Consider the following 25,452-nt stretch of genomic DNA (forward strand, 5'->3'; position numbering starts at 1 on the left):
CCTACCAAACGGTATAAATCATGGACTTATCTGAGTGAGAAATGTGTTAATGCCAAATCAAATGCAAGATATTACTGTTTAAAGGTTTTAACCAAGCCTCGTACGTAGTAAGTACCTTTGGTAATCCATTATATCCAGTGTGTAGATGTCAAAAACGCGGTAAGAGGCGTTTTTAACCATTGAAGGCATCGGAACAAACTGCTTATGCTTTGAAGTTATGCTTCTGGATAAAATCATGTAGTTCTCATGGCATGATGAGTTATGCTGAAAACTGTGTAGCTTTTAGGTATCAAAGAGCAGTAAGGGAACGTTGAACAAAAAACCGACCGTCACCCAGCTGCCTGATTATTTGCAATTAACTGAAATAGCGGCATTTTTTTGTGGCCCGTTAGCATTTGTTTTGTCCTAGATAAACTGACTAAATTCCTCTTAAGCAACTGTTTGGCACACCCAAGGATCTATGTCGAGGGTTGGCTCTCGGTAATTTTGGCCTCATCTAAAAAAAGTAGCCATCCTGTTTTATTCTTCAAAAAAATGCGGCTACAAAGCGTGGTGCCTTCAAAACGGAGTAGATTCAGAAGAATGTAATCTCTTGCGAGGCATTAAAACGCTTCTTATTAAGCTGGAAACAAAGGCGCGAATTATTCCAAGATCGTCTACAGTTTGCGTATGGCAAAACGCTGCCCTGGTAAAATTAATTGCCCCTCGAAATTATATCCCATATGTGCCTCTTACATAAGTTCTAATCTGTTGAGGAAAGAGAACTAGATTTCCTTCCAGCATATGTACTGGAAACATCTTCTGAGGTCATGGTTAAAACATCTTCCAGAATTAAAACGCGCTTAAAATTTAAGGCCAAAGGTCGCTTGGATAAAAGTATGCTTCAGTAAACACCTTTTGCATTCAGAATATTATAGTTGCAGTCTAATGCAACTCTTAGACAGACGATGGTCCCAGTTACCAAAATTCAAGGGTGACGTAGGCACATGCCGGGTAAGCCGCACCCCACTAAAATTTGTATTGCAGTCCCCAATTAATTCCTGTTTCAAGAGTGCCAATTTCTATCAGTTAGGGCGTATGCTTTCTTAAAAATGAAGACAAGCAAACTAATAATCAAAATTATCTTCGAATGTATCCTTACCTTTAATTTCTTATAGGAGGGGAAAAGCGTTGGAGTGAATAACAGTAATAGTCGCTAATAACGGGTAAATATTAGGTCCTTCAACACTTTTACTAATAGGACCACAGAGGAAACTCGACCATCACAGACCAGGTGTTGCATTGCTCTAGCATGAAACAGATCACAATTAATCTTGGTTATAAAATCGGGGTGTCACACATATGTGACGGCAGTGGTGAACAGTTTTGCACTTCGGGAACGTAGTAGTTGAGTACAGAAACCTATATATCCTAATTTCCAGCAGTAAGTTGGGCTATGCGAGGACGGTGGTCACGAGATTTGTGCTTTCGGGATGCACGGAAAAAACCTAGTTTAAGTTGCGAGTATCAAAACCACCGGAAGGTTAACCCTTGAGCGCCTTAGCGGAATGCACCATCGCAAATCATATCAGCGGCACCGTTTACCTAAAGATACGACTGTACATAAAACCAGCTAGTTTACAAGTAAACAACCAAATTATGGACAACTTGTTTTTATTCTCTCTAAGAGATTTCGATGATCCTTACTTGTGATTCAATTTTAGAGGTCCCTATTCCCATCCAAGGACAACTAGGATCCAAATCCTAACTTCTGTTCAAGCTCTGCATGCGTTCGTGGCACAAAGTAAGCGCTACGTCTTTTAAAACACTCCGGTACAAGAATTGAACTACAGATAACTAGGCATACACAAGCGAAATTCTAAGTCACGATTACTGACGTTGGATGAATAAAAACAACCACGATCCGGACTTCTAATAGACTCCACACTTTTCAAGGCACGCCACTAACTTCTTTGTACAAGGACGTCATTGAAACAACTAATTCAACTGGTAACTGAAAACAGAAGGGACTTTTAGGAGTACCATCAATAAACTCAACCTCATAAATTCGGGCCAATTGTTGGCCTACTTGCTTGGTGGCTTGTTTGAAGGGAATATGCCGCACATTGAATGAGTCGTGTTTACCATGCTGCAGTAAATTCTACCATTTCAAATTGACTTCATCGTTTTCAAAATAGTCGGTTGCCATACTTATTACCAGTCTTAGAGGAACAACTACCACCACACTCACTCCAATGCTTTATCTGTTTAGCTGCTAACAAACTGTATTTTGCTATCTTCAGACTAAGAATACCCTACTGTAATACACTGGCTGTTTGTTTAACTCTCACTGTTGGTAACGGACCACTTAGGGCTTGACCGTTGTGCCTCTGCCGGGTGGGCTGATCTCTGCGCCGTGCCAGTAGCCCCCAGCCCTCCCATATATCAGAAATGTATTTTCTAACCTAGTATTGCCTTATTCCATCTTCAGGAAAGTCTCGGGTCGCTACACTGGTGGCAGCAGAAAGCGAATCCGATTTTGAAGGAAAACTACCTTGATTCCTATTATTGGAAGTCAACCCTTAACGTGACAGAAGAAGGATACGCTACAGATAGGAGAATCTGTGGCGATTCCTATCAGAAGGGCTGAAAATGACGCCTCTCTTCGGTAACTACCCCAATCCCGTGGCCTGCAGGAAAGCTATCAACAACTGAATCGGCACTGGCTGTAAACTGCTTGGAAAAGTTTTGTTGCCGAGCTGCTTACCGTACCTGCATAAAGATTTCAACTGGGAGAACACGCGATAGCGCCTCCATCTCCCTAGCAGCTGGATAGGACTCATACAGATACGGCTGGGCAGCGCTGACGTCAAAACAAAGTGACAGAGGAATGGAGGCGAAACCATGTTAAACTCCATTCCTTGTTGCATGACTTTGATTTTAGGCTAGTGTTTCCTACAATTAGCGATGGGCATGCATGATGACCAACACCTTCCCTTGTACCTCACATAGGACAAAACCCCAGATCCAGTGAAATTGACAAGAGGGACCAGTGACGCTGTGACCAGGCATCTTCTCAATTTAATGGGAATTTGATGACTGGCACGGCTGGTATGTGGATTTATTCTGCAGCACCGACTGTGCTGTGACGGCTGCTGCGAGAGGCAGACCACACTTCAGATGAGAAAATCGAGGCATCGCATGCGTAATGCTGGCAGCGAGAATCAACTGAAATGAGGACCGAACATAATGAGCCGCATTTTCAGACTCGCCTAATTTAAAGAATAATTCAATGGGCAGCATTGAAAGGTCTTCCAAACACAGTGCATCCGTTCTTGGATAAATTTGGGCATGAATAAAAGCGACTTTATGCTGAAACTTAAGGAGCTCATAAAAGTTTGGGGTTTGACCATGACCTAAACCGTTTCTACGTAACGATTTCTTCTGTAGAATTGCAGAAGCAAAGTTTGCAGGAACTTGACACAAACAGGCATCCTCCAGTAAGAAGTTAATTAAGATAATTTCCCAACTTGGGGTTTAGTTAATGGAAAACTACGAGTAGCTCCTGGTGACTCAACAACTCAGGATCCCTTCCGGTCGCATACCCCAGGGAGCAACATAGCCGGAACGATCTGTGAGGACACACAAGGCAGGAGGCATTCTCCTCCCCTCTTCCTAACCTAATTCTCTTCGCCAAACCTTTAATCTCCTCTAAGCTAATGGGATTTATCGGACGCTGAAATTGGCCACAAAGGCGGATGGGAGCGTTCGACATAGCCCAGGAGTTTTCCAGAGGTCGTGGCACGCACCCACGCACATACACGGCTTTACAAAACAGAACTGACTCGTTTCATTTTTAACTTTGCAAAATGGACGACCCGAAGAGGATTAGTGGTGGTGGTGGTGGTAAAGCTCTTGGAGAACATTCAAGAACGCAGGTAAGGGAGGAGGAAGGGAGCGGGAGAATGTAGAAGAGTGGAAACACGGACAAGGACTGCGTGCTGCTCGATAATAAAACAACACGTCAATAATACTCACTTACTTACATACGTACATACATGGGCTAATATGGCCATGATGGATATAATCAAAAACATTGACGGTCCATACTGTTGATAAAATAGGGCACAACAATGGCAGAGGCGGTAGATAGGGGACTCTTTTTGTGACTGTAAAATCGAGAATACAAACCAACCAACAAACAACAAACAGACAGAAATAGAAGATAAAGAAAGGGGAGAGGATACATGTCTCCTTGGTCGACGCAGCATGGTTCAATGGACAAATGACGAAAGAATAGAGGCGCGATCAGACACTCTAGCATCAGACGCCTTGATCCAGTGAACCCGCTCTACTCTCTTCTTCTACTGCCTCTGCCTCAGGCTGCGCTTTCGACAACGACGCGATGTTCTCGGAGCTATCGCCGCTCTGTGCAGAGGAAGGCTGTTGAAGCGTCGAGGGATTCTCCTCCTTACCATGTGGAAAAATCCAGTTGAAACGGGAGCCAATGGAGGCTGGGGGTGGGTGTGCTTGAGCCTCTAACTGTGGCAGATCCGGCGAAAGACTGAATGATGTGTTGGCGGTTAGTGCGTTACTTGCATTCACACTGTTACCAGCCCTAAAAATTAAAAGAAAATGAATGGGATTCGAAAGTGAAGAGAACCGCAGAAAAATACTACATTTAACTTCGGGGGATTGTGGACAATGGGACAAGACATTGTTTGCTCATACTTAAGAGGCGAGATTTTAAGTCAGATTGACAATGAAAAACCGACGTCTATTTTGAGAACATTAAGAGTAACTGTGAAATGTCATCAGCCTCTCGCTCGTGGCCCATACTGAACCTCAAAATAGGCCTCGTCCAATTGTAAGACCGTATCAAATCGAATAAAATTAGCCGTGTGGAAGAGAGGAGAGGACAACTCATATAATTTGCTAGGTTAGCTTACCGCTTTTCTGAAGTAAGAGATACTGAAAGAGTAAAAATGAATGGGTCATTAAAGGAATATATTAAGCTAATCTAGACAGAGGGGGAGGGGTTACAATACGGAATTAAAGGAGGGAAAAATAACTTTATGTAATAAGGACGACACCGAATCCTGTTGAAAAAGCTACTCCCACAACAAGCTACAACAAATGGGTATCGTGATCAAATAAGGAGCGTTTGACGACCAATAAGCACGATGTGATACACTCATGAGAGCAGCATATTACGTGTTCCGATGCAGAAAAATGGAATTCCTAGAGTGACCCTCGTATCATTCGTTCTGGCATTTGAGCGAGTGAAATTAACACCCCTAAAAATGAAGTCAACGGGGGTCCCTTAAGAAAAAAGAGGATTTCACAAGTCATTATTTCAAAAACTAACAATTCATGTCCAGATAGGAGGTATTTGAAAGTGGCGTCGTAAAAAAAACAAACTAGAATCTAGTTTTTTGACAATCCATAAGTGCTAAAAAACAATGAGTCAGAAAATAGTCTGTCGGGGATTTAGAAAACAGACAACAAGCAAAAATCTACAACATCAAACACGACGGGGATTTCGAGGTTGGTGCAAAGGCCTTCCCTACATTACTAGGAGGTTCCTTTATTTGTTTTGAGTAGAGAGAAGTGAGAGCATGGACGCTTATCATGCTGTTTTTTTTTCGAAATAAGGTGTTATTGTCTAGAAGCCTATGCACAAATCTCGGAAACAACAACATTTGACGCAGATTACCGATGATAACGATGGCAATTACAGCCAGGAGACCACAAAGTACCATTAAAAGCTGAAATTCGATCACAGGATGTTGGCAAAGGAAGCCATAGGGTACTAATATAACGAGCATTCATTAAATATACGAATGTTTCCCTAAAAGCAGCTAAGCTACAAGATTGCGTTAAATTATCTGACCCAGGCAAGACACGAAGTGAAAAAAACGCTTTCAATTACCAACGGCTTAAAAAAGTAGATCAGTGATTACCAATTAACTTACCTTGCAATTTCTCCACCAAAACTTCCTTTTCAACTTCCCAGCACTCGCCTCGAATTGAGACGCCCCAGCCTGGAGTGCATCTGCAAAATAGAAGGCAGAAAAATCCAATTGTGCTCATCAGTTAGTGTCCACAAAGTTGACCTCGTCTCACGGCTGGGATAATAAATTAACACGCTACCTATCAAGGTGTCGGGGAAAAGTCGGCCACCAGAGCCACTCAGGTGTTCGGCTCTCATATGCCACCAATCGTTCACATATGACTTTTTCTTTCCAACCTAATTCACCTCCTTTCAATCAAATATTCCACTTCCATGCAATATGCAGGTTAAGGTGAGAAAATCGACGCGCCAATCAGACTCTGAAAGTAGGTTCCCACACAGGACCCGGAATAGCGAAAAATTCACCCATACATCAAAATAACCCTAATGGGAAGAGCCAGAAGCTAAATAGTCTCGTGCTCCCCTGATTACAACCAATTATTAGAAGAACTTTGGTTCCCGAAATCGCGAGGTATTAAATAATCAAGCGGAAATCTGGTGGTGAAATCTGGTGAGCACTGTCGACCAGGAAACAGTTTTAGATGAAACAGAACTGCGCAGGCGTCCTAGGAGGTAGGCAGGTGTGCAAGAATAACCGAAAACTAAATCCCCAAACCGTGATGGCTTGTCAGTTTCAGCTCTGAATGAATGAATGCAAAACAAAGCAGGACAATGTATCTTCCTGAATAAAGGGATCAATTGAATGCTCCTGCCTCGTGATTTATTTATGACAGAGGCCATAGTGGAATCATCAACTTACTGATGGGGTAAACGACTGCGCGGGTAGGGTGGAGGAAGGGAAAGACGCGGCACGAGAACTAGTGCATCGTTAGGCATGTTAACGTATAGGTTCGCAATGTATTCTAAACACCATTAGAACTGATCAAAACGTCCAGCTATGGTGAAGAAAAGTGAAGTGAAAAATTACCCTTTAGTAATGCTGGATGAGTGCCGGAAAATGCACATACTTGTAGTAGAGCAGAGCCCTAAGTAGTGAGCTTGATCTCCAATCTGATGAAATATGTATTTATTCGCATCAAGGAACACTCGTTTCTACGTTTTCACTGCTGACGGCACGGTTCTTGCCTTGTTTGCCAACAATGGACGGAACGATCAAAAGGAGTTTCAAAGGCTACAGCTGAAATAAATTCTGGCTACGCGTCCAGACACACTGCAGTTACACACTTCGGTAAGGTAGTTAACGCTGCATTCGAGCTACCGAAAAATGCATCATCATGAAAGACGACGATCGTGTACTTTGACAAGGCTTGTAAAAATTCTAGTTAATCATGCATACATCACTTTAAAATTATTCGAGATTGTGAATGAAATAGATTCGGGAGTTACATAGTGCCGTAACGATTTTAGGGTAATAATACAGGTTTCTGGGACGCCATTTTAAGGAAACTTTCTAAATGAATTGAAACGTCACAACCTGGTATAGCCTCGGTGGTCGCTTTCAAAAGATGATACTAACAGATAAGAACAACGATGGAAGGGGTTTTACTTGTTACCGGAGTAGTGACAGGAATACATCAGATGCTGACACCATATATCGCTCAAGTCAGAAGTAAACGTTCACTGAATTTTGACGGTCGCATAAAATTGTATGTCTCCAGTGTGAACGTATTAAGTATCAAATAATGAAAGTGGCATCGTAGGGTTTGAAAGACAAAACGCCTACCTCTTCCCTTTAGCAAAGAGCCTATCGATACATTTAAAAAGAAAGTGGTTAATTGAAGGGTACTTCACCCCTCCACTGAGGAGCGACTGTAAATATTGGGACAAAAGGGGCATTTACTGTCTTACCTGCGCGATCATCTAGTTGTGACAGATTTTTATCGCGTTCAAGGACCTTCTCAATGTTCACCCGCATAATGTCTACGACCTCATTGACCTGTGCCTGAGTCCGCTGAAGCCGCTTGTTTATCGTTTTTTCGAGTTTTTTCTCAGCCGCTGGTGGCTGTTGCGGCTGCCGCTGATCGCCTGTCGGATCGGAGTTCCTAAAATTCCCACACAATCTCATTTCGTTTGCAACTCCAGGGCACATACAGTAATGCATTGTTATGTTCAAGTACAGTATGTTGGATGTAGGTGTAAAAGCAAAGGATGTAGATTGATCAGGCTTAGAAGCTGCTGATAAGCGAGTACGTGGCAACTGACTAGGTGGTGCAAAGTTCAAAAGTGCCTCGAAATTAGTGAAACAGAGTAATCAAGTGCCTGTTCGCTTATGCAAAATAGCGATTAGAGAATCTGTTTTATGAGACAGAAACACGAGTGAGATTAAGAGAATGACGGTCGAAAGGCAAAACGCAACAATATTTTCTGCCCTCAGTGGACCAGAAGGATGGTGATTTAAGGAGATACGATTCCTTCCATCTTCCCCTCATTCTACCAAAATATACGTAATAAGGTCCGATGAATTATTTATCTAGGGAATTGAAAACATGCACCGATAATTCTAATGAAAGGATGCATTTTATTCCTCCTGCGTCGTATTAAAATACGTTTCCTGACGTAATTACATTCAAAAAGATCTTCTTCAATAGGTCAGCAACCGACATGATACAAAGGCTATCTTGAAGGTCAATTGTTGAAAACAGATCTTTTTTTTCCAAAAACCCGATGTTTGCGCTGTTAAGGTGGCTTGATTTGCACTGTTTTTTGGAACAGCTAAGGAACTAGGCTCCGGATAGCCTATGGAACGGTGACCGCAGTCGCCTGGAAGAGGGATAAGCCAATAATACCATAAAATTTTGACAGACGGGAATAATCTCCATCCTACGACGGAAACCAATAATCACATCCCAGGTCTCAAAGGCCTCTTACAAATTTAACCTCGAATTGTTTGTGACAGCACACGTTCATGATAAACGACCGCCTGTTTGGCACTTAAAACAGATATTTTAGAAAATTCACCCGGATTAAGTAGGATGAAGTTGGTTATAACTTGTTACGGCAATAGGAAAAACCGGCCAGCGCATCTCCCGACGCTTTAAATAAACGTCCAATGACATCTAATAGGAAAGTGCTCAGTATTCGTGGAAATTAAATGCTTGCGACTAAGTTATGGGGTTCGTTAAAAAACAGCGTACCAAGCTTAACAAATTGACTTGCTAGTACATTTTTGACATTTAAATATTCTGCTATCTGGCTATTTTATAAAAACCCAATGAGAATCAGTCCCATGGGAGCTGCATGACCCAAGCGACAAACTCCCGCTCACGCCCGTCAGTGAAACCAACAAGTGTGTCAGATCAGCGCCAATCTACACTGAAATAAAAAGCCAAGAAACGTTTCCGCTGGTGCGTAGTTCAAGCACATCGCAGGAGCGGAAGAAATCCCCCTTCTTCTAAGAATGGATTGCAACTGGATACTTAATGTGACAAAAGCGGATAGCCGCCTAATTGATCGCCCCCAATAATAATGTGACAGCGCCTTGAGGCCTTCTAGCTGCCCAGAGTAAGTACTTAAAGAATTGTCCACACATGAATTAAAGTATTTACAGCGCTTCATTACCACTGACCTTTATAAATAATTAAACAAATAAAAAAGAACTCATCCTAATTCCCTAAAAGACACAAGTGGTTATTCACTTGCAAAGCAATTAACATTTAATGCCCAATGCATTCAGAAGTTAGAACACATCGTCCACCTGTGATGAGACGTTCATACCTAAATGGTCACTTTCAGATAGGTCAGCAGGCCATAAACGCACATCTACATAATAAAAATTTTGATTGGAAACAATTTGCATAACCGTAGTGGAGGCTAATCCGTCCTTTGTGTGGACTAATAAAAAGGTAGGATAGTAGCTCATAAAACTTTTACGCAGCTACAACACACAAACACGGTGTCGAAACTAGGCGCTGCATAACTAATATCCTGCCTCCTAGCACTACAGCTCGATTCTGCTATAGACAAGATATGTTAGCCAGAAGTACAGTTAGCAAGGTAACTAAATGAGAGGTGAATTAAAAGTGATGCAGTCGAAGGGGGAGAATTGTCAACATTTGTAAAACAGCACATTTTGGCAGATAGAAATTAATAACTTTAATTATCCCCTCAGGTCAACGCCGCCTAGCAAACAAAATGACCTCGCAGGCGAACATTTTAAAACTAAACATATATTGCATAGCCAGCAAGTCCTCAGAAAAAAAGAACATCCCTGAGAACTCGTGCTTAAACAATGCAGCTCAGCCTATGCTATAAAAATGTATAACAAACATTTATTAAAAATGAAAAGAACTGCTTTCATGAATAACAAAAATGTTCTGCAAATGGCCTTTCAGACTAAAATGAAAAAAGTGCGTACATTTGCGTGCTAAAAATCAGCAACAAGTCTTATGTCCCGAGACCGTATCCCTCGTAATCATGAAGCGGATACGCTCAGTCGTGACTACTTAGAGTAGGTTCATAAAAGTCTCAATACTTCCATATTTACTAGCTCAACCAATTCTAGTGTATTTAACTCAACAATTAAATATTTCAGCGAACGAGCAAATTAAAATCAAACAATGATTAGGAAGGTAGACGGGTAACGGAGTTCACCATGCGGGCTTAAGTATTATCTTACAATTGATACTGCAAAGAGCAAAGAAAAAATGCAACTAGGGAATGAAGCATTTGCATCGTGTAGTATTACGCAACGTTGGGTGCAAAACTAAGTGTGTTCTATCAATCGGGTGCTGGGATCACAAATTCGTAAGGCATAAAAAAGAGTTGATGATTTTTCTAAAAACACATTAAATTATATACAGAAGCATATGGAAGCATGGTAAACGACATCAAATCGCAAAGTCAAACCAAACGATATTTTCGTGGAATTCGCAGCGGCAAATTTCGTAAAAAAACCAATGATAGGAAAGGGTCAGTGAGAATCGAATGTGTCCACAAACCCCGTTGCTAAAATGTAGACTCGAGGTGATTTTTGGGGATGCGTCTTTACACGAAGGTCGAGAAAGTGAGGTGTTGAGAGGAAGTGACATTGTTTTGAGGTGAATAAAATGCTAACAGCAGATGGTACAAGTACCATAAATTAGTCAATTTAAATTATTTAAACAGTAGTACGCCTCATGCAAAGAATTAATATAGAGGGTCAGGCAGATGGTACAATGCAATCATTTATGCAAAGTGCTTGAATAAGGACCAAGTAAAGTAAAAAACATAAGCTAAATCTAACTGCATTTTTATCACATACAAACCAGTGAGTGGTCGAAGAACATAAGAAAATGAAGTGCGATACGAGGGAACAACTCCTATGAGCACTAAAAACCAATTATAAAAATGGAATTTATGTGCATTGGATAATCCACGGCGTTGAAGCAATGATTGATCTACTATACTGATACGATGACAAAGAAAAATATCGGAGACCATAGCAAATAAAACATCGAATTAGGACACGGTATCTCTGTCTCAATAAAAACTAGCCAGACGTTTCAAGTAACAGGGAACAGGAAAGTCAAACCTGTCATGTTGAGATCGTCAAAATTAGCACCATAAAGCGTGGGTAAATGACCTAATTTAATGAAGTAGATTTCACATGAGAAGGGTAAAAATTAACAACGATTACGACAAGGTGCCAGTATGAATCGAGACAAAACTAAGAGGGCTATAGCGCTTTCATCGCAAGGCTTTACTTATGCGACGTGAACGTAACGAAAAATCAAGTCGGATGAAAAGAACAACGGAGAGATTAGTGGAAGGCAAGAAATGAAGCAGATTCGTTGGGTCAAATGACGCAAATAGACATCTAGCGTTTGCAAATCAGCAAAAAATCTGGTAAAACAATCAAATCATCTTAAATAAGCAAAAATGCTCACATGGGAAAAAGTAAAAGAGGTTTATTTTATAAATACCACTTATGGAACAATACTTAGACAGGTATTAGGGAGCAACTGCAGGTGACTACTTAGTAGTTCAGCTGCAACCACGTATATTAGGCGAAGCCATGAACTTAAAATGCAGACCCCTTCCACTGACACTCACATTTAGACAGAGACCAAGTAGCCAACAGTGCAGCCTTGGTGCGCGGGCTGTGTGCCGACCTAGAGCCTTCAAGGTTAAAGAAGCGCCATTTATTCGAAAGAGGAATAAAATTAAACAGACAACAACCAAAAGTTCGACCCCCTTAGCTAAGAATTATAGTTAGTTTATATTTGACGGGTTAAAAAAGGAAGACTTTTACTGCAAATGGGGCATATTAAACACGTAATGAATATGAAAACATGTAGTAATTTAGCATTTCTTTTTTTTGAAGCAGTATAAGTTTTCTGCGGCTTAGGATCTCTTTTGGAGTCCAATGGCTTTTACATTAAAAAATTTCTTGAAATTTATTGCGGTCTGATGAATTTTTTACTTCCGCAATTAATGTTCATTTGAACTATTCTTTCTGCTAAGGCCGAAAGGTTCAAATTCTAATAAAACACCCAAAACCAGCCTTATTCTTTGACAACACTGCGGTGAATTAATGTCTGGGTTTAAAAGGGATTTGAGCACTCGGTTACTTCCATCTCCGCAGGCTGATTTTCCCTTCTGCGTTATGGTCTCTGAATCATGCTACTGTAGCGTCCCGGGACTCCCTGAAGACGAGAGAAGACAAAATACTCGAGGAAAATATATATTCAGCGCAGAGAAGGTGTATGGACTATTGGCATGGCCCAAAAGGCCAGCCCACTCAGCGAGGTACAAGGGGGCTAATTCAAAGTACAAGTCGCGCCTCATCAATGCCGAGGGATAAATCACTATCGTATTACACTACTGTATGACTGCATGTCATTAGTTAAAGATCTTTCCTACCACTTTGCCTATTGCAGTTTCTACAAAGACTAAGGACGATGATGGCTAAATGCTAAATCTCAATGCCACGAAATAAGGGGTGCCATTTGAATGGATAAAATTGTGGCTGTTTTAAACAAAAACGTTGCCATTAGCAATTACATGGTTCCGTGTTCCTCAAGAATGCTGTTAATAAACAAATCGATGCAGAACTAAAGAATTTGTAACATTTCATTATGGAGCTCTCTATTTTATCTGTGAGAGGAGGTACGAAACTTGGACAAACGACATCTGCTTCACCTCTCTGTTTGTTTAATAAGGCCTAGATAGATGGAAGGGGTAGCACTGAAACATATAAAACGGCACAGAAGAAACAATGTGGTATACTGGTCTCATCAGACTCTTGCAAACCTCACCATTCAGCAAATGGCTCCACTTTTAGTGCAATCTTATTAAGACTAGAGACTGACATTGGCGATGCCCTAGTTGGTGACCATTGTTCAATCTTTATGAGTATGAATCTAGTACGTTACTACTTTATAATACGGTCCATGGGTAAATTGAAACTCCACAAACTGTATAAACTCCATGATGCATCGGTAACTTTAGGATCAAATGCCTTCTAACATCCAAGGAAATACAGCTACTGACGTTTTTGGTTAGTTGAAGTGATCGAAGAGGGAGGCCCACTAAAAGCCTCAAAGAGGAGAGGAACTATAAATAAATTTAGTAATTTGCTTAAATATTCGTCTAACCACCCCCTAGATAAAATCCCTGTTGTGTGCACGGCATGGGCTTCGTGTCATGCTAGTAGCTTTCCAGGCCTTCTGCAAGTCACCAGTGTAATTGCCTGATACTCCGCCATTTTATCAGTTTCGAAAAACTCGAGAGTTTCTTGACTCATGAAGAAGAATTAGGGTATCTCAGCATTTGAATGAAATACTTAAGGCTCCATTAATTTACTGGGTTATTAATTGACCGAAGTGAACATGCAGAAAAGCACCTTATGCAGATTTTTGGGCTACACGGACCTAATTAATTCATTAAAACCCCTCAAATTCCAGAGAGCTAAGCGCATCTTCGGTCAACGCATGCGCAACTTGGGTGACTTTATTTAAAAATGCGCACGCATCATAAAAATGCATGACGTTCCGCTGTTTTACATGCAAAAATTAAGTTACTTAAAATTATTAGTTTGCAACTGATTATCAAGGTAGTTTTCCCGTTTTTTTTTCAAAATCAATACGAATAAGATTTATATTAACAATAATTTTAGGTGGTAGTTTGCTAGCAATGGTCGACTCATTTTCCTCTACGGCTTTCCCGTTACCTGAAGGTTAGAATAAAATCAGAAATAGTTTTAAAATTCAGCACTGAGATATCGTGGACAAGTTGCCGCTGTTCCCCTCCATATTTTTGTCAATTTTCGAGCTATTTTGATCAATTCCAGTCTGTGTGTCTTTAATGTCACACAAAATTTTATTGTAAAGTTTCAACAAAAACTTTTATACGCGGTTTTCTCTTTATGTAATCACTGTCCTCTGGTAAAATATCTGTCCTGTTTCTGATGTTGTCATTTGTTTCTCTCCCATTAATTCCTTTTGTTTCAATTCCTATTCCTGATTCTTTGGGGAACCTTTTTAAACTTCTGCTCAATTCGCAATACATTCTGAACTGTGGTCTTCTCATTTGTGCATCCTTTTGGCTGCTATTGCCTCGACCTATTCCTAAGTTTTGCAATTACCTGGAAATTTTTTTCACAATTTAGCTGAATCTACGTTTTAGTTGGATTTGAGGGAAATCATCGTTAGCATAATATAGCTACTAATTTCCCTAGTTCTTTTTCACAAACCAGCTTTTTCCGTTTCTCGTTTCAGGAATGCATGACACAGTCCAATTCGAACTTGATAAACTCGACGCAACGTCAGCTGAGGTTACTTAGCATTTTAGCTCGGTATTCATGATTTTAGCTTGATAAAAAGATCTCAGAGATACAACATTTGATAAAAGTTACTGAATTTTCATTCAAAAATGATTATATCCTTTTATTTATTGATGTTGGAGCATGTTCATTTTCGGTTTCGACGCATGGTCACCCTTTGCATGCTTGGTTACGGTTTCAATAATTTTGTTTCCGTATCCATTCACGGAGATAGTCATAATTTTTATGGCATCACCCCTAAAGTGGTTGTTTTACACTTTGTAATTCATCAGTGATTTTTGCGAACAGGAGAGCCTGGCGGTTCTAGACCCAATTTACTAATTTTTAGACGTTCTTATTATCTTTTTGGGTGGCAGAATAAGTATTACCAAATGTTGAGTTTTATACCTCTTGTGTGACTTTGACGCGCTTCCGTTGATTCCTTTTCCAAGCATCAGGTGTTACTGAACCATGCGCCACGTCGCTTGCTCCGCATTTGAACCACTTTTTCATCGGTTTAACATTTTCAGGGATGGTGATGTCTCCTATTCTGTGAAACACATAAGCAATTAAAAATAATCCGATTCCGGTAAAAACCTTTGCTAGTAGTGACAATCTTAGGAGCGTGCCCCCAAGTATCCAAAAGAATGGTGACTTTTTGTCCATTGTTGCACATTTTCAGGGAATTTGATTTCATACTTTCTGTGGATTGATATTTCCTTAACATTCTCTCTTGCACTGATGAAAAAGAGCGCCAAACTGGATCAACTTGAATCTGAGATAAGGGTTGCACTTAAGTTACTGTTGAAGGGCGATGGCAAAAGCACAAATGTTTGAAGTTATCCCTCGGATTCTTCAATTTTGTGGTTTATTTACATTTAAATAAAGATAAGATCACGCTATCTGTCCTCCTTTTTACGCCAATCGACAACGGAGTTGGGTAAAGTGACAGGTAATTATATATCGCAGATGAGGGAGTCATTATCCATCCACAAACTGGCTTCAGTCTAAAAACCGAAAAATAGCAAGTGGGAAGTATTAGTAAGGGATAATTAGGCCATTGCAAGGGATATACTCGTATCTAAAGTGCACTTCAGAAACTACAGAACGGTTGTCACGCCCCTCGGGAATAATTCGTCCTCGATGCATGCAAAATTAATTCCACACATCCGCGCACATGCAGAGGTGATAATGCATGGCTGGTCATCATATTTTGCGCCATAGGCGAGTCATTAGTCGAACAAAGTCTAATTCTGCTTGACACCTAAGTGAATTATTTTGATTTTGCTAACGCCTTTATTCTAGAAGAACTGAAGCTATGCAGGGAGGAAGGTAGATTATGGGTTCCTCCTCTAGTGAAAAGAAAATTGCAATGTTTTTGAAATTGTTGATTAGGCAACAGAATTCCAAATGATAGTCACGCAAAAATACATTAACTTACTAAATGGGATCTGAAGGTTGATGTCTTTGGGCTGAAACCTCCACTGAGTACTCGATTTGCGTCGCTTTCGGTGGGTAAGAGGTAACCTGAAGCAGACACATCCACAATCTTTGTTGTTTTTACGTTGTAGCAGCAATTGCGCAACACTCGCCTAGCTACCAAAGTGTTGAAGATGCCAAACCTTTCCACCATTAAGAACTCACCTTGGTCGCACACGAGTGATTTTGTCGAACATCCATCTGATGTTGTGACAGTCTTTCACTGTTCAGTGGCTCACGCAAGTGAGACAAGTGCCCCAAAACAGCAGTCTGGTTGCTTCCCCCATGAAGCGATACTTTCGCGGAGCAGTGGTAATTCGTCTCACTGTCCTCTCCATCGGGATAATTTACTGCAGTGGGAAAAATTGAGGGCAATCGAGAGGCATCATTGCCTGGCCGTCTGAAATGGCGCGACATCAATTGAAGGTTCGGCCTATTTATCATGATCGGTGGAAGAGTGGAGCCAGTTTGTAATCTATTCCGCCCACTAGGAGTGTTGGAGCGTCCGTAAATGGTGGGCGAAGTCCGAATTGGGTCCAAAAGGCATTTTAGGGAGCTCTTGTAGTCGGGTCGAATGGGCCAGGTGATGGAAAACTTGGTATTGCGACTCTCCGTTGTGGAGATGGAGGATGTGGAGGCTGCGATGGCGAAGTTGCTGAAATCAGTCGTGAGAGTGAAAGACTTTCCGGCGAGTACAAAATTTTTGGAACTTTCCGGACTCTTTCTGGAAGCAAACAATACAAGTTTTACATTAAAGAACCAACTATTTCAGGTGTAAATTCAATTTACAGATTTTTTTCAAGTGCCTATTGATAGTTGTACACAAGCAAGCAATCATGATGCTTCACTAGAAGAATAATTACTCGTTGATTAACTCTTGTTTCATGATCTGCTATCTTTATTAATGAGGCTACTTCCCTGGAAGTATCAATAGACAATTGATCATAGGACAAGAGTATATCAAGGGGCGATTTTTTTCGAAGAAGCGTCAGGATTCACTTGTTTGCACTTCTGTCAATGAATATTGTACCCACCGATCTTGCAACCGTGAAGGTGACGGTGTCTTTGTTGAGGACGGTGGATTTGGAGACATCGCCCGACGTGATCCTCCCTCGTTTTCCAATTCCTTCGAATTAAGAGTTACAAGGCTTTTCGACAATTTGGCGGTAACAGCGAAAGAGTCCTTCAGTTTCTCTACCAATACAAACAACACGAAGTAGAATAAGTCACTCTAGATCTTACAATGCAATCGAAGAAAGTTATTGACACGGTACCTGAGGCAGACATTCCATTATCCAGTGCTCCTAGTACTTCATTAAGAATAATTTCCACCAGTGCTTGTGTCAGCGCCTCTTTACTCATCATTCCGTCGTGTGACTTTGCAGTCCTGCTTCCCATGTAGACGGCACACTGGGGAGATCGAGTCATGACTTGATTCTCGGGAGCCTTGACCACTTGACTTCCCCATTGGCGAACCGAATACAGGGGTTTCTTCCTTCAAGAAGGCATTCATTCAGTTAATCAACATTGATAACAATTTTCTCGACCCACTTTCTAGAGTTAAGGAGAAAAACTCACGATTTAGCAGCCAATCTTGTTACTGCCTCGTAGGGGGTGGTTGTGAGAGCATGTTCGGGGAGGGTTGAAAGGGGAGTTCTGCCATTGTTGGGGTGCAGAAATCGCGCATGAGCAGCACCAACTTGAGTTCGCGACGCCACTCGACTCACGCGAGAGCGATTGAGCCAAGTTGTTGTGTTCACTGAGGAGGATGTTTGAATTTTTTGGCCTTGGATCACCAAGGGTGATCTAGTCGAAATGCCCACAATAACACTTTAAATTGTTTCCAGTAGTCAAGGACGACAGGATACTTCCATTGATTAAATTAGAACGTAGTGTCATTGTTAATTCAAACCATGGGGATAAGTCCAGTTAAAGTCTTCCTAACCAATCTAATCAATCCCTGAATCATTTTATTCGAGTATGTATTCGGCTTAGATTTACCAAGCCATAAGTCGTTACTGATCTCGTTGCAACGATCCGTTGTGCTGCATGAACTCAGCGCAGGCTTAAAAAAAGACTAAAATTAGTAGATGAAAGAAGGTAGGCAAGAAAATAGGTTGAGAAGCATCCTACGGCGGTTCGCATCAGCGCACGCATTTAGGTAACATTTGGGCTCAGTACCATTGAAATATCTTTTGCGTTCCACCAATGGAAGGGGCTCTTTTTCCGTTAAATTATAATTCTAATTATGATAGATCCTGGTTCGGCAACCAGTGTACTGCTGGATAAGCTGTAACGCAGGGACATATTACAATCCAAACTTTCGGGCCTAGGTTACAGCACAATCACGATCCAAATTCCTCAAAAAAGTGTAATAGGAATGTTGGTACTACTTCAAAAACGTACTTGTGTAAACATCAGAACTTGCGATTGATAAAGCGCATTTCAAATATGCACTCTGAATACCGGAATTGGCATATGTTGACCAACGGAAATAACCCATGTTCCACGTGAATCCTACCCAGTTTGCAAAAATAATAGATATACTGGACTTAGCGGGAAACTAAGTGTCAAGATGTCAAAACACGCTTTTCTGGACATAATGGAAATGATGAAAAAGCGCGAGACCTGCTGAAAACTAGAAAGAGAATGCTAAAATTCGACCATATTGGGGTTTCAAAATGAAAATGTATGCATACATGATCTATTATACTGACATGATACGCGGAGTCACTGGAGCTATTTGTCACCTATTCGTTAACCCTCAAACGAATGATCCATTCCTGTCTTGTAAAAATTGCTCCAAATACTCATTTAGTCCTCCTTTTTATTAACAGAGGAAAATTTTCATTCGTTTTGAGACTCAACAATACTCATATCACCAAAGATTGGCCACCTGAAACATCTCCATTACATTCTATTTCTGGTTCACTGTCGCATCATTCACGAAATAAATAAATTATGAATAGTAAGCCTAAAGTTATGTGTTAAACCAACCCAAGCGGGGGTCATTAAGCCTGGTTGACTCAGGTGGCTCTTAAGCTAACAAGCACAATCGCTACTCCTGAATGCTTAAAAAGCGCTTAATTAAAGCTTTCCATGCAAAGTTGTTTTATTAATGGTTTAATGCGAAAAACTACAGAGTTCATATAATTTGTGCGTTGGCTCAAAAAAGGCTGCTCCAAACTGTTTTAAAAGAAAAAAACATAATGCCATATGAATATGCTGTTTTATAGGGATAAGTGGAAGTGCTCTGGGTGTATAAGCCGTGCTGCAAGGGCATGCAGCCTTCGGGCATGCAAAATTCTGAACTACTGCATTTCCAAGAAAGACGCTGAAGTAAGAAGAGCTGTAGCCATTTGCCTTTGCTGAATATATCACGGGAGGTTAATTAGGCCGGACGACAGCCGCGTGTCCTTGCATTTCCACACACAAGAGTAGGACGTACAAGATGACTAAGAAACGGATAGGCATATTACACCAAAGCTTTTCGCAGACAAAAGTTGTTTCAGGCGCGTAAATCCGCTTTCGCCATCGTATTCGAAATTAAAATGATGATTTACTACAAAAATTTACGTATGAGTGCAAGGAAAGGAGATTTAAACTATCGGTAACTGGTGTGGCAGTCCGGGTGAGGAAGAAAAAAGAGCGATCCGGGTGAATTGCTGAATATACTTATAATCTGATGCATAGTAAAGCAAATGCCAAATAGCTATCTACGAAACTGACGAAAGAGTAAAGCCACAAATTTTCACTGACGATCAAACGTGAGTTCATCATTACAAATCTCCAAGCACGCAGTGGTGTCTGTAACACGAGCATGCATCCTCTACCATGGGGAAGATGTGTCGCTGATTCGAAGGTGGCATTGAAAACAAGGTATAACACTTGGAAAGTTGAAACGAAAAGATAAGTGGGTTCGTATAAATGTAATAATGGCTGTTTTGAAGTGGAAGGCGTTTTGACAAAACTCGAAACTAGTAGGGGGATAAAACGACATCTCTTTAAATTATTTACTCTGGAAAAGGTATTACCTTAAAAAATATTAGGAATCCAAAATCTTGACTACCATGGAAAACTAGACAGCATCATCGAAACCTGCGCTTTTGCAATGCTTAAACGTTAGGCTTCAGCACAAATTCCTATGCATTTTATGTTCGCATTATCTTAGGATTAAGTTTTGCGTCGATTAGTATTTTACCGTATTGCTGTATCTTGAACAAATGGAACAAACCTTTGAACAGTTTCAACTTTTAAAGGGGTTAGGAGTATTGTTCTTAAGGTTCAACCACTCAGATGGATACGCTCAGTTTACAGTTAAAAGCTGTAAAGAATAATAGTTGAGAGGGCTCATAAGTGCTTGTGAAAGCCATAATATCAGAAGCAGCAAAGTGACATATTGTCTTACAGCTTCGTTGATCAGATATACATATTTCTAAGGTAATGCCCAACGCTATTTGAAATAGTATTGTGCTCTAGCACTATGGTTTTTGAACTCATTATCGCCCAGGAAGGTAAAAACTCTCGTATATGGGACGATAAAGTGAATATTAAACATTGGCTTACGCTGGTAGACACAAGCGGGGTACATTCTGCAAGTCCAGCGGAATTTGAGGCGCTCTGATAGTCTCTGGCGATCGAGTGAATCGCCGCATTGTGGGCGGTGGTGCATCCAAGCGGTAATCGGGGGGTCTAATTTGCTGTCCTACCATGGGTTGCCATTGTTGCGGCTGTCTTCTCGAGTTCATCAGAGGCGGTTGAATCTGCACACCATGGAGGCGAAAGTGGGGAAACTTTGCCACCCACTCCTCGCACTCGGGTATTAGGTGCTTCACCGAGGCAAAGTCAGAACTGGCCAGTCGTTTGGAGGGGCCACAGAGGCCTAGTTCAAACAGCAGCACATTATGCAAGCACGAAATGTTCTTTAAAATGCAAACTGTTATTTGCAGACAAAAATTGACTTCTGGATTGTCTTGGGCGATAACTTTGATTTCATTAAGAGGTTGTTGGGTGTTCTAATCCGAGATTTACTACGTTCGTAGTGAGTTTATGGTTTGAAAAGCGCCCATCCAAGCCACCTTGCGCGTTCGCCACAATTTTGCAACGAATCCAGCGCAATAAGCGCATCCTATGTTAACAGACTTAAAAAATTTGAAAGTGCTAGCACCGAAAGTACAGGTGGTAAAAACTACTAACTACACTTTAGTAAATTTTGGCAGACTTTAAGAGCAATTGAACAACTCTTTCATCTTAAATGCTAATGCAATGCATGAATAAGCTAAATGAAGGCCCCATTTGGAAATTCTCGATTGACTAATATTTTATTGACTTTATTCTTCGCTATCAAAGTGTAGGCGACTATCGACTTATAACCAATAAATTATCATTGTAGTTTAGGGTATTTGTGTATTCACTATCATTTAGCAATGAATATACTGCCAGAGTTGCATCGTGTATGTAGAAATTAAGAAAAACCCAAAGTGGGTGAGGTTCTCCACATTTTAGTAAAATGACAACCAAAGGAAATTACCAGCATTTGTTCCACTGAAAAGATTACTATAGATATTACTAATCAAATTTTTATAAAGGTATTATTCCGAATCCCATATACCTACCAATATCTCATAATTTTCAAATAAAAACAGCAATTAATCGTAAAATCCAAAATCGGCCTGGTTACAACTAAATTCTGGAGAGAGGCCTAGTCTACACAACAGCACATTAAAGAAAGACTAGTTACTCGTTAAATTGATTGAACCCCACTTAATTCATATCCAACTGTGGTCATCGGTGAGCTATGTAAATAAACGGAATTACATTTTTGGTAACTCTATACTGATCCATGATCTATTAAATGTATTGAAACAAGAGTCGGTGATTTGCAAAATTAGGACAATAATTTGTAAATCAGCTAATGTACTATTAATGCTTTGAATCATTTTTTGTGTAAGACACAGTATTTTGCGACCAAACTACTGCAAAAATGTGCCATGTCCTGAAGAATTCCAGGGAATTAAGAAAGGAGTTTTGTCAAAATTTTGCATAACTTTGGAAAATAACTAGCACTTGTCGAGCAAATAAAAGTTGCTGATTATTTGACTGACTAAAGCATATTTATTTTCAGGCTAATTTGTGTCCTGATAGTGTAAATTATGGTACAAGTGATCATCCAGTTGTGATTGTAGGGAGGGCGCTCAAAGCACTTTATGAATTCCTTCCCATCTTTGGAATCAATACACTATCGTAAGTGCAACACACATTAAATAATGTATTGAAATGGACTATTAAAACCTATATCACCTGGAAAGCGTTAATAATTTCCAGGTATTCCCAAATAGATACATGGTATTTCCCAGTCTTACATAAAAGACACGTAAACTTGTTCCTGCACCATTAAAATGCACTTAAATATTACCTGATATGTCATTTTGAATGCAAGTTTAGTAAGTGTTATAGTCGTCAAATATCTATTACGAACGATATTCATATTAAATGTGGCTTTTGTAACCTGCAATTGTGTGAGACTATTCAATCGCTTTTTAAGCATTGAAAAATAAAGTAAGTTACATCCCAGCTTAATTACCACAGAGTTATTGACATAGATCACGTGTATGTTGATACCTCTTTTTAGCTCGGATGAATTTCTTGGTTGATTGGAGGAAGTACTAGTCTTTAGACATTCTGGTTCAAAAAGCATCTGATCAATGAAGTTGAATAATTGCTGTACATGCTGCGATCGCTGCCTGTCAATTTCCTAAAAAACAAAGTCGTCAAGGCTTTATAAAAGAAGGAACTGAAGTCAATTCGCAGGACTATACTTGACTTACACATGCTTCATCCCCCCAATCCGACGAAGTAAGACTATTCATATCATTGGGATTGGTTGTAAAAGAATAATCGTCAGAAGAAAAGGTGTTCAGAGCGAACACTCCACCACATGGTGTAGGCGGAGGTGGGAGAGGTTTTGGCTTGCCCGGGTTCTGTGATATGAGGCCATCACCACCAGGTCCCGGATGCACCGTTGAAACATCTGCATGCCTTGATTCTGCAAACTGGCCACTTAGTATGTTTGGTTTAATTTCCTTCGCACTGAATAGCATTGCTAATGTTGGATGACAAAAAGTTTTCCGTTGGCATAAGTCCAAAAAATTGTCTTCGATGTAATCATCACCCTGAATACAATTCTGCTCAGTACAAATAGAAGAACGTGCATACTGGGGTCCCATTCCGAAAAAAACCATTCGTCAAAAAATTGTTGGCATTTGTTCTTAACTGCGTTGGCATTCGGCTAATATTTGAAGCCGGCATACGCGTTAAAGAGAGAGACTGTGCGGAATATTTAGTACAGCGATTACCAACCGAATATTACCAATACCACTTGAAACAAAAAATCAGGAATGTTATATTGAAATTCGTGAATGACTGAAAGCTCGTAAAAACCTTCTGCATCAAAATTCCAATGTTTACCAATGTTCCACAAAACCCCCCTGGAAACGCAGAAGATTCCCTGTCTCACCTGGGTAACAAATTGGGCTGAACAACCAAAGCATCTCTTCAAAACGTCATACATGAGCACCCCACCTGAACATCACGAACGGTTCAATCGTCCTACTTAGCCCAAATAAATGGTCTCTGCTGACCTCCAATTCGTTAGAAGCGCTTGCTTAATGTAACCACTCACCTATCCATTACAAGACAGTGTATAAAACCGCATTAATACTTTGCAAACACAAATAATGCATGATAGTTTTATTAAAAAGCATTACCTTTTATGTCTATCTGGCCTTCCTTCATAGATTAGGCTTGCGACCTAATGAAGATTTATCTAACCAGCAACAATTTACAGTCACTAATTGGACAGAATCTTCTGCTAATACTTAGATTTTTACATTAGTAAAAAAGCGCATTATTATTGACGAATAAAATTACTGGAATGCTATGAGTACGACCTTGCTTCAATGCCGCTTTGAGGAGTGCGCAAGCGAATGTAGGCCCATCTCTAATCCCTTTCTTAATTAATTCGGCATTACTGACACACGAATGACAAATCATGACTTCTTCTATACCACTTTCCTCCGGGGTCAGTACCCTAAACATGACTCATAACTTGAGAGTATTGGGCACTACATTTTCATAGAAAGGAGAACGGTTTTGGCTCCCGCGTCAGAAATGCGTTTCGAATGCGCCACTGTACAGGGAGTTTTGTCTGTTTTTTGAATCGCTTTTGAGATTGAGTTTTATGGGTAAATTACTTTTTATCATAAGACCATGTGCTTTATTTAGACACGCTAATAGTAGACATATTTGCCCAAAAGAGAAATTATCTAGCAAAAGTCTAGGAAGCAGATTTCCAGAGTTAATATTCTTTCTCTGTCCTGCTTCCTATTTCTCCTTTTATTGCTATCTAGCCTTGAATTTTAGATGCCATTTGGTTGATGGCAAAAAGACATATAGCGCTTACAAACATCACGCTTGCTTGGGGACCATTAAAAAGGTTCACTATGGCTGCTTTTTAATTGTCCGAGTCAAATGTTTTTTTCTAATTCTTTTTAATGCAGAAAAATAAACTGTGGTGGTTCTTAGGGTTGGTGGAAACTTCAATCTCCTTCTGTTGTGTCCATCCGTAGATTTAGACATCCACAACAGTCAATCTTCTTCTGTGAAGTTAGATTTTATGACCACCCAAGCGACTCAAAGCAAATGCCCTTTTTTCATCGTTATCGTCTGTTGTTGTCACCAATACAGAGTCCGAGTTTTTTTTGTGATATGATAAAATACCTAAGCTATAAACATACTACTATTAAAGTAAAGGGTAGCTGGAGGGCCACAAACTTGGTGAAAGGAGATGCCATCAAGTCGGAGGTACGATCAGTAGAGAATATCTCACCTGCAACGTCCAAGTGTATGTCAAATAACTGCATCAAATACAATGTCATTCGGTTACAAAGTATTTAAATTGATTTTTTTAATTATTGTAATATGCTTATAGGATGTGCCTATCACTGTTGTATGAACTGCATGCATGTTTACTTCTACTAACTTATTTCAATCTTAAGAGTTTGTCAATTCTTGCAAATTATCAACGTCGACACAAAATTATGTTTTAACATTTTGGGATCTCTTGGTCTGCGCTATGTTGGTGGACTTATTACAAAACCTTAATTTTTGGATCAATCACCTCGCGACATCTGCCGACAAAACCCAGCTGGTTTGCACAGTCCCACCCACTTTACCGGAGTAATCTACTTATTGGTCAAAGTAGTAATCCTGTTTGCAATTC

The 25,452-nt window shown here is 40.3% G+C and overlaps 3 protein-coding genes across 3 annotated transcripts; 1 reads left to right on the plus strand and 2 right to left on the minus strand. All coding sequences in view use genetic code 11, as the record gives it.

The window, feature by feature from the left end:
- Positions 1–3,060: 3,060 nt before the first annotated feature.
- On the minus strand, positions 3,061–13,244 carry EGR_01105 (Synaptobrevin-like protein; the record flags this gene model as incomplete). Its single annotated transcript, XM_024490354.1, has 6 exons — positions 3,061–3,251; positions 4,335–4,597; positions 4,929–4,999; positions 5,955–6,034; positions 7,802–7,995; positions 13,189–13,244. 6 exons carry the CDS (start codon positions 13,242–13,244, stop codon positions 3,061–3,063), a joined length of 855 nt encoding a protein of 284 aa, XP_024355173.1.
- Positions 13,245–14,065: 821 nt separating this feature from the next.
- Positions 14,066–15,530, plus strand: EGR_01106 (hypothetical protein; the record flags this gene model as incomplete). The annotated part of the gene is made up of 4 exons (XM_024490355.1): positions 14,066–14,108; positions 14,650–14,705; positions 14,743–14,781; positions 15,444–15,530. 4 exons carry the CDS (start codon positions 14,066–14,068, stop codon positions 15,528–15,530), a joined length of 225 nt encoding a protein of 74 aa, XP_024355174.1.
- A 119-nt stretch (positions 15,531–15,649) lies between these two features.
- Positions 15,650–23,272, minus strand: EGR_01107 (hypothetical protein; the record flags this gene model as incomplete). The annotated part of the gene is made up of 8 exons (XM_024490356.1): positions 15,650–15,700; positions 16,338–16,896; positions 17,207–17,366; positions 17,447–17,667; positions 17,751–17,978; positions 20,739–21,054; positions 22,839–22,926; positions 23,000–23,272. The coding sequence occupies 8 exons, from the start codon at positions 23,270–23,272 to the stop codon at positions 15,650–15,652; spliced, it is 1,896 nt and encodes a 631-aa protein (XP_024355175.1).
- Positions 23,273–25,452: the final 2,180 nt, after the last annotated feature.

Source organism: Echinococcus granulosus, assembly GCF_000524195.1.
Source record: "Echinococcus granulosus chromosome Unknown EG_S00004, whole genome shotgun sequence".
NCBI lineage: Eukaryota > Metazoa > Platyhelminthes > Cestoda > Cyclophyllidea > Taeniidae > Echinococcus > Echinococcus granulosus.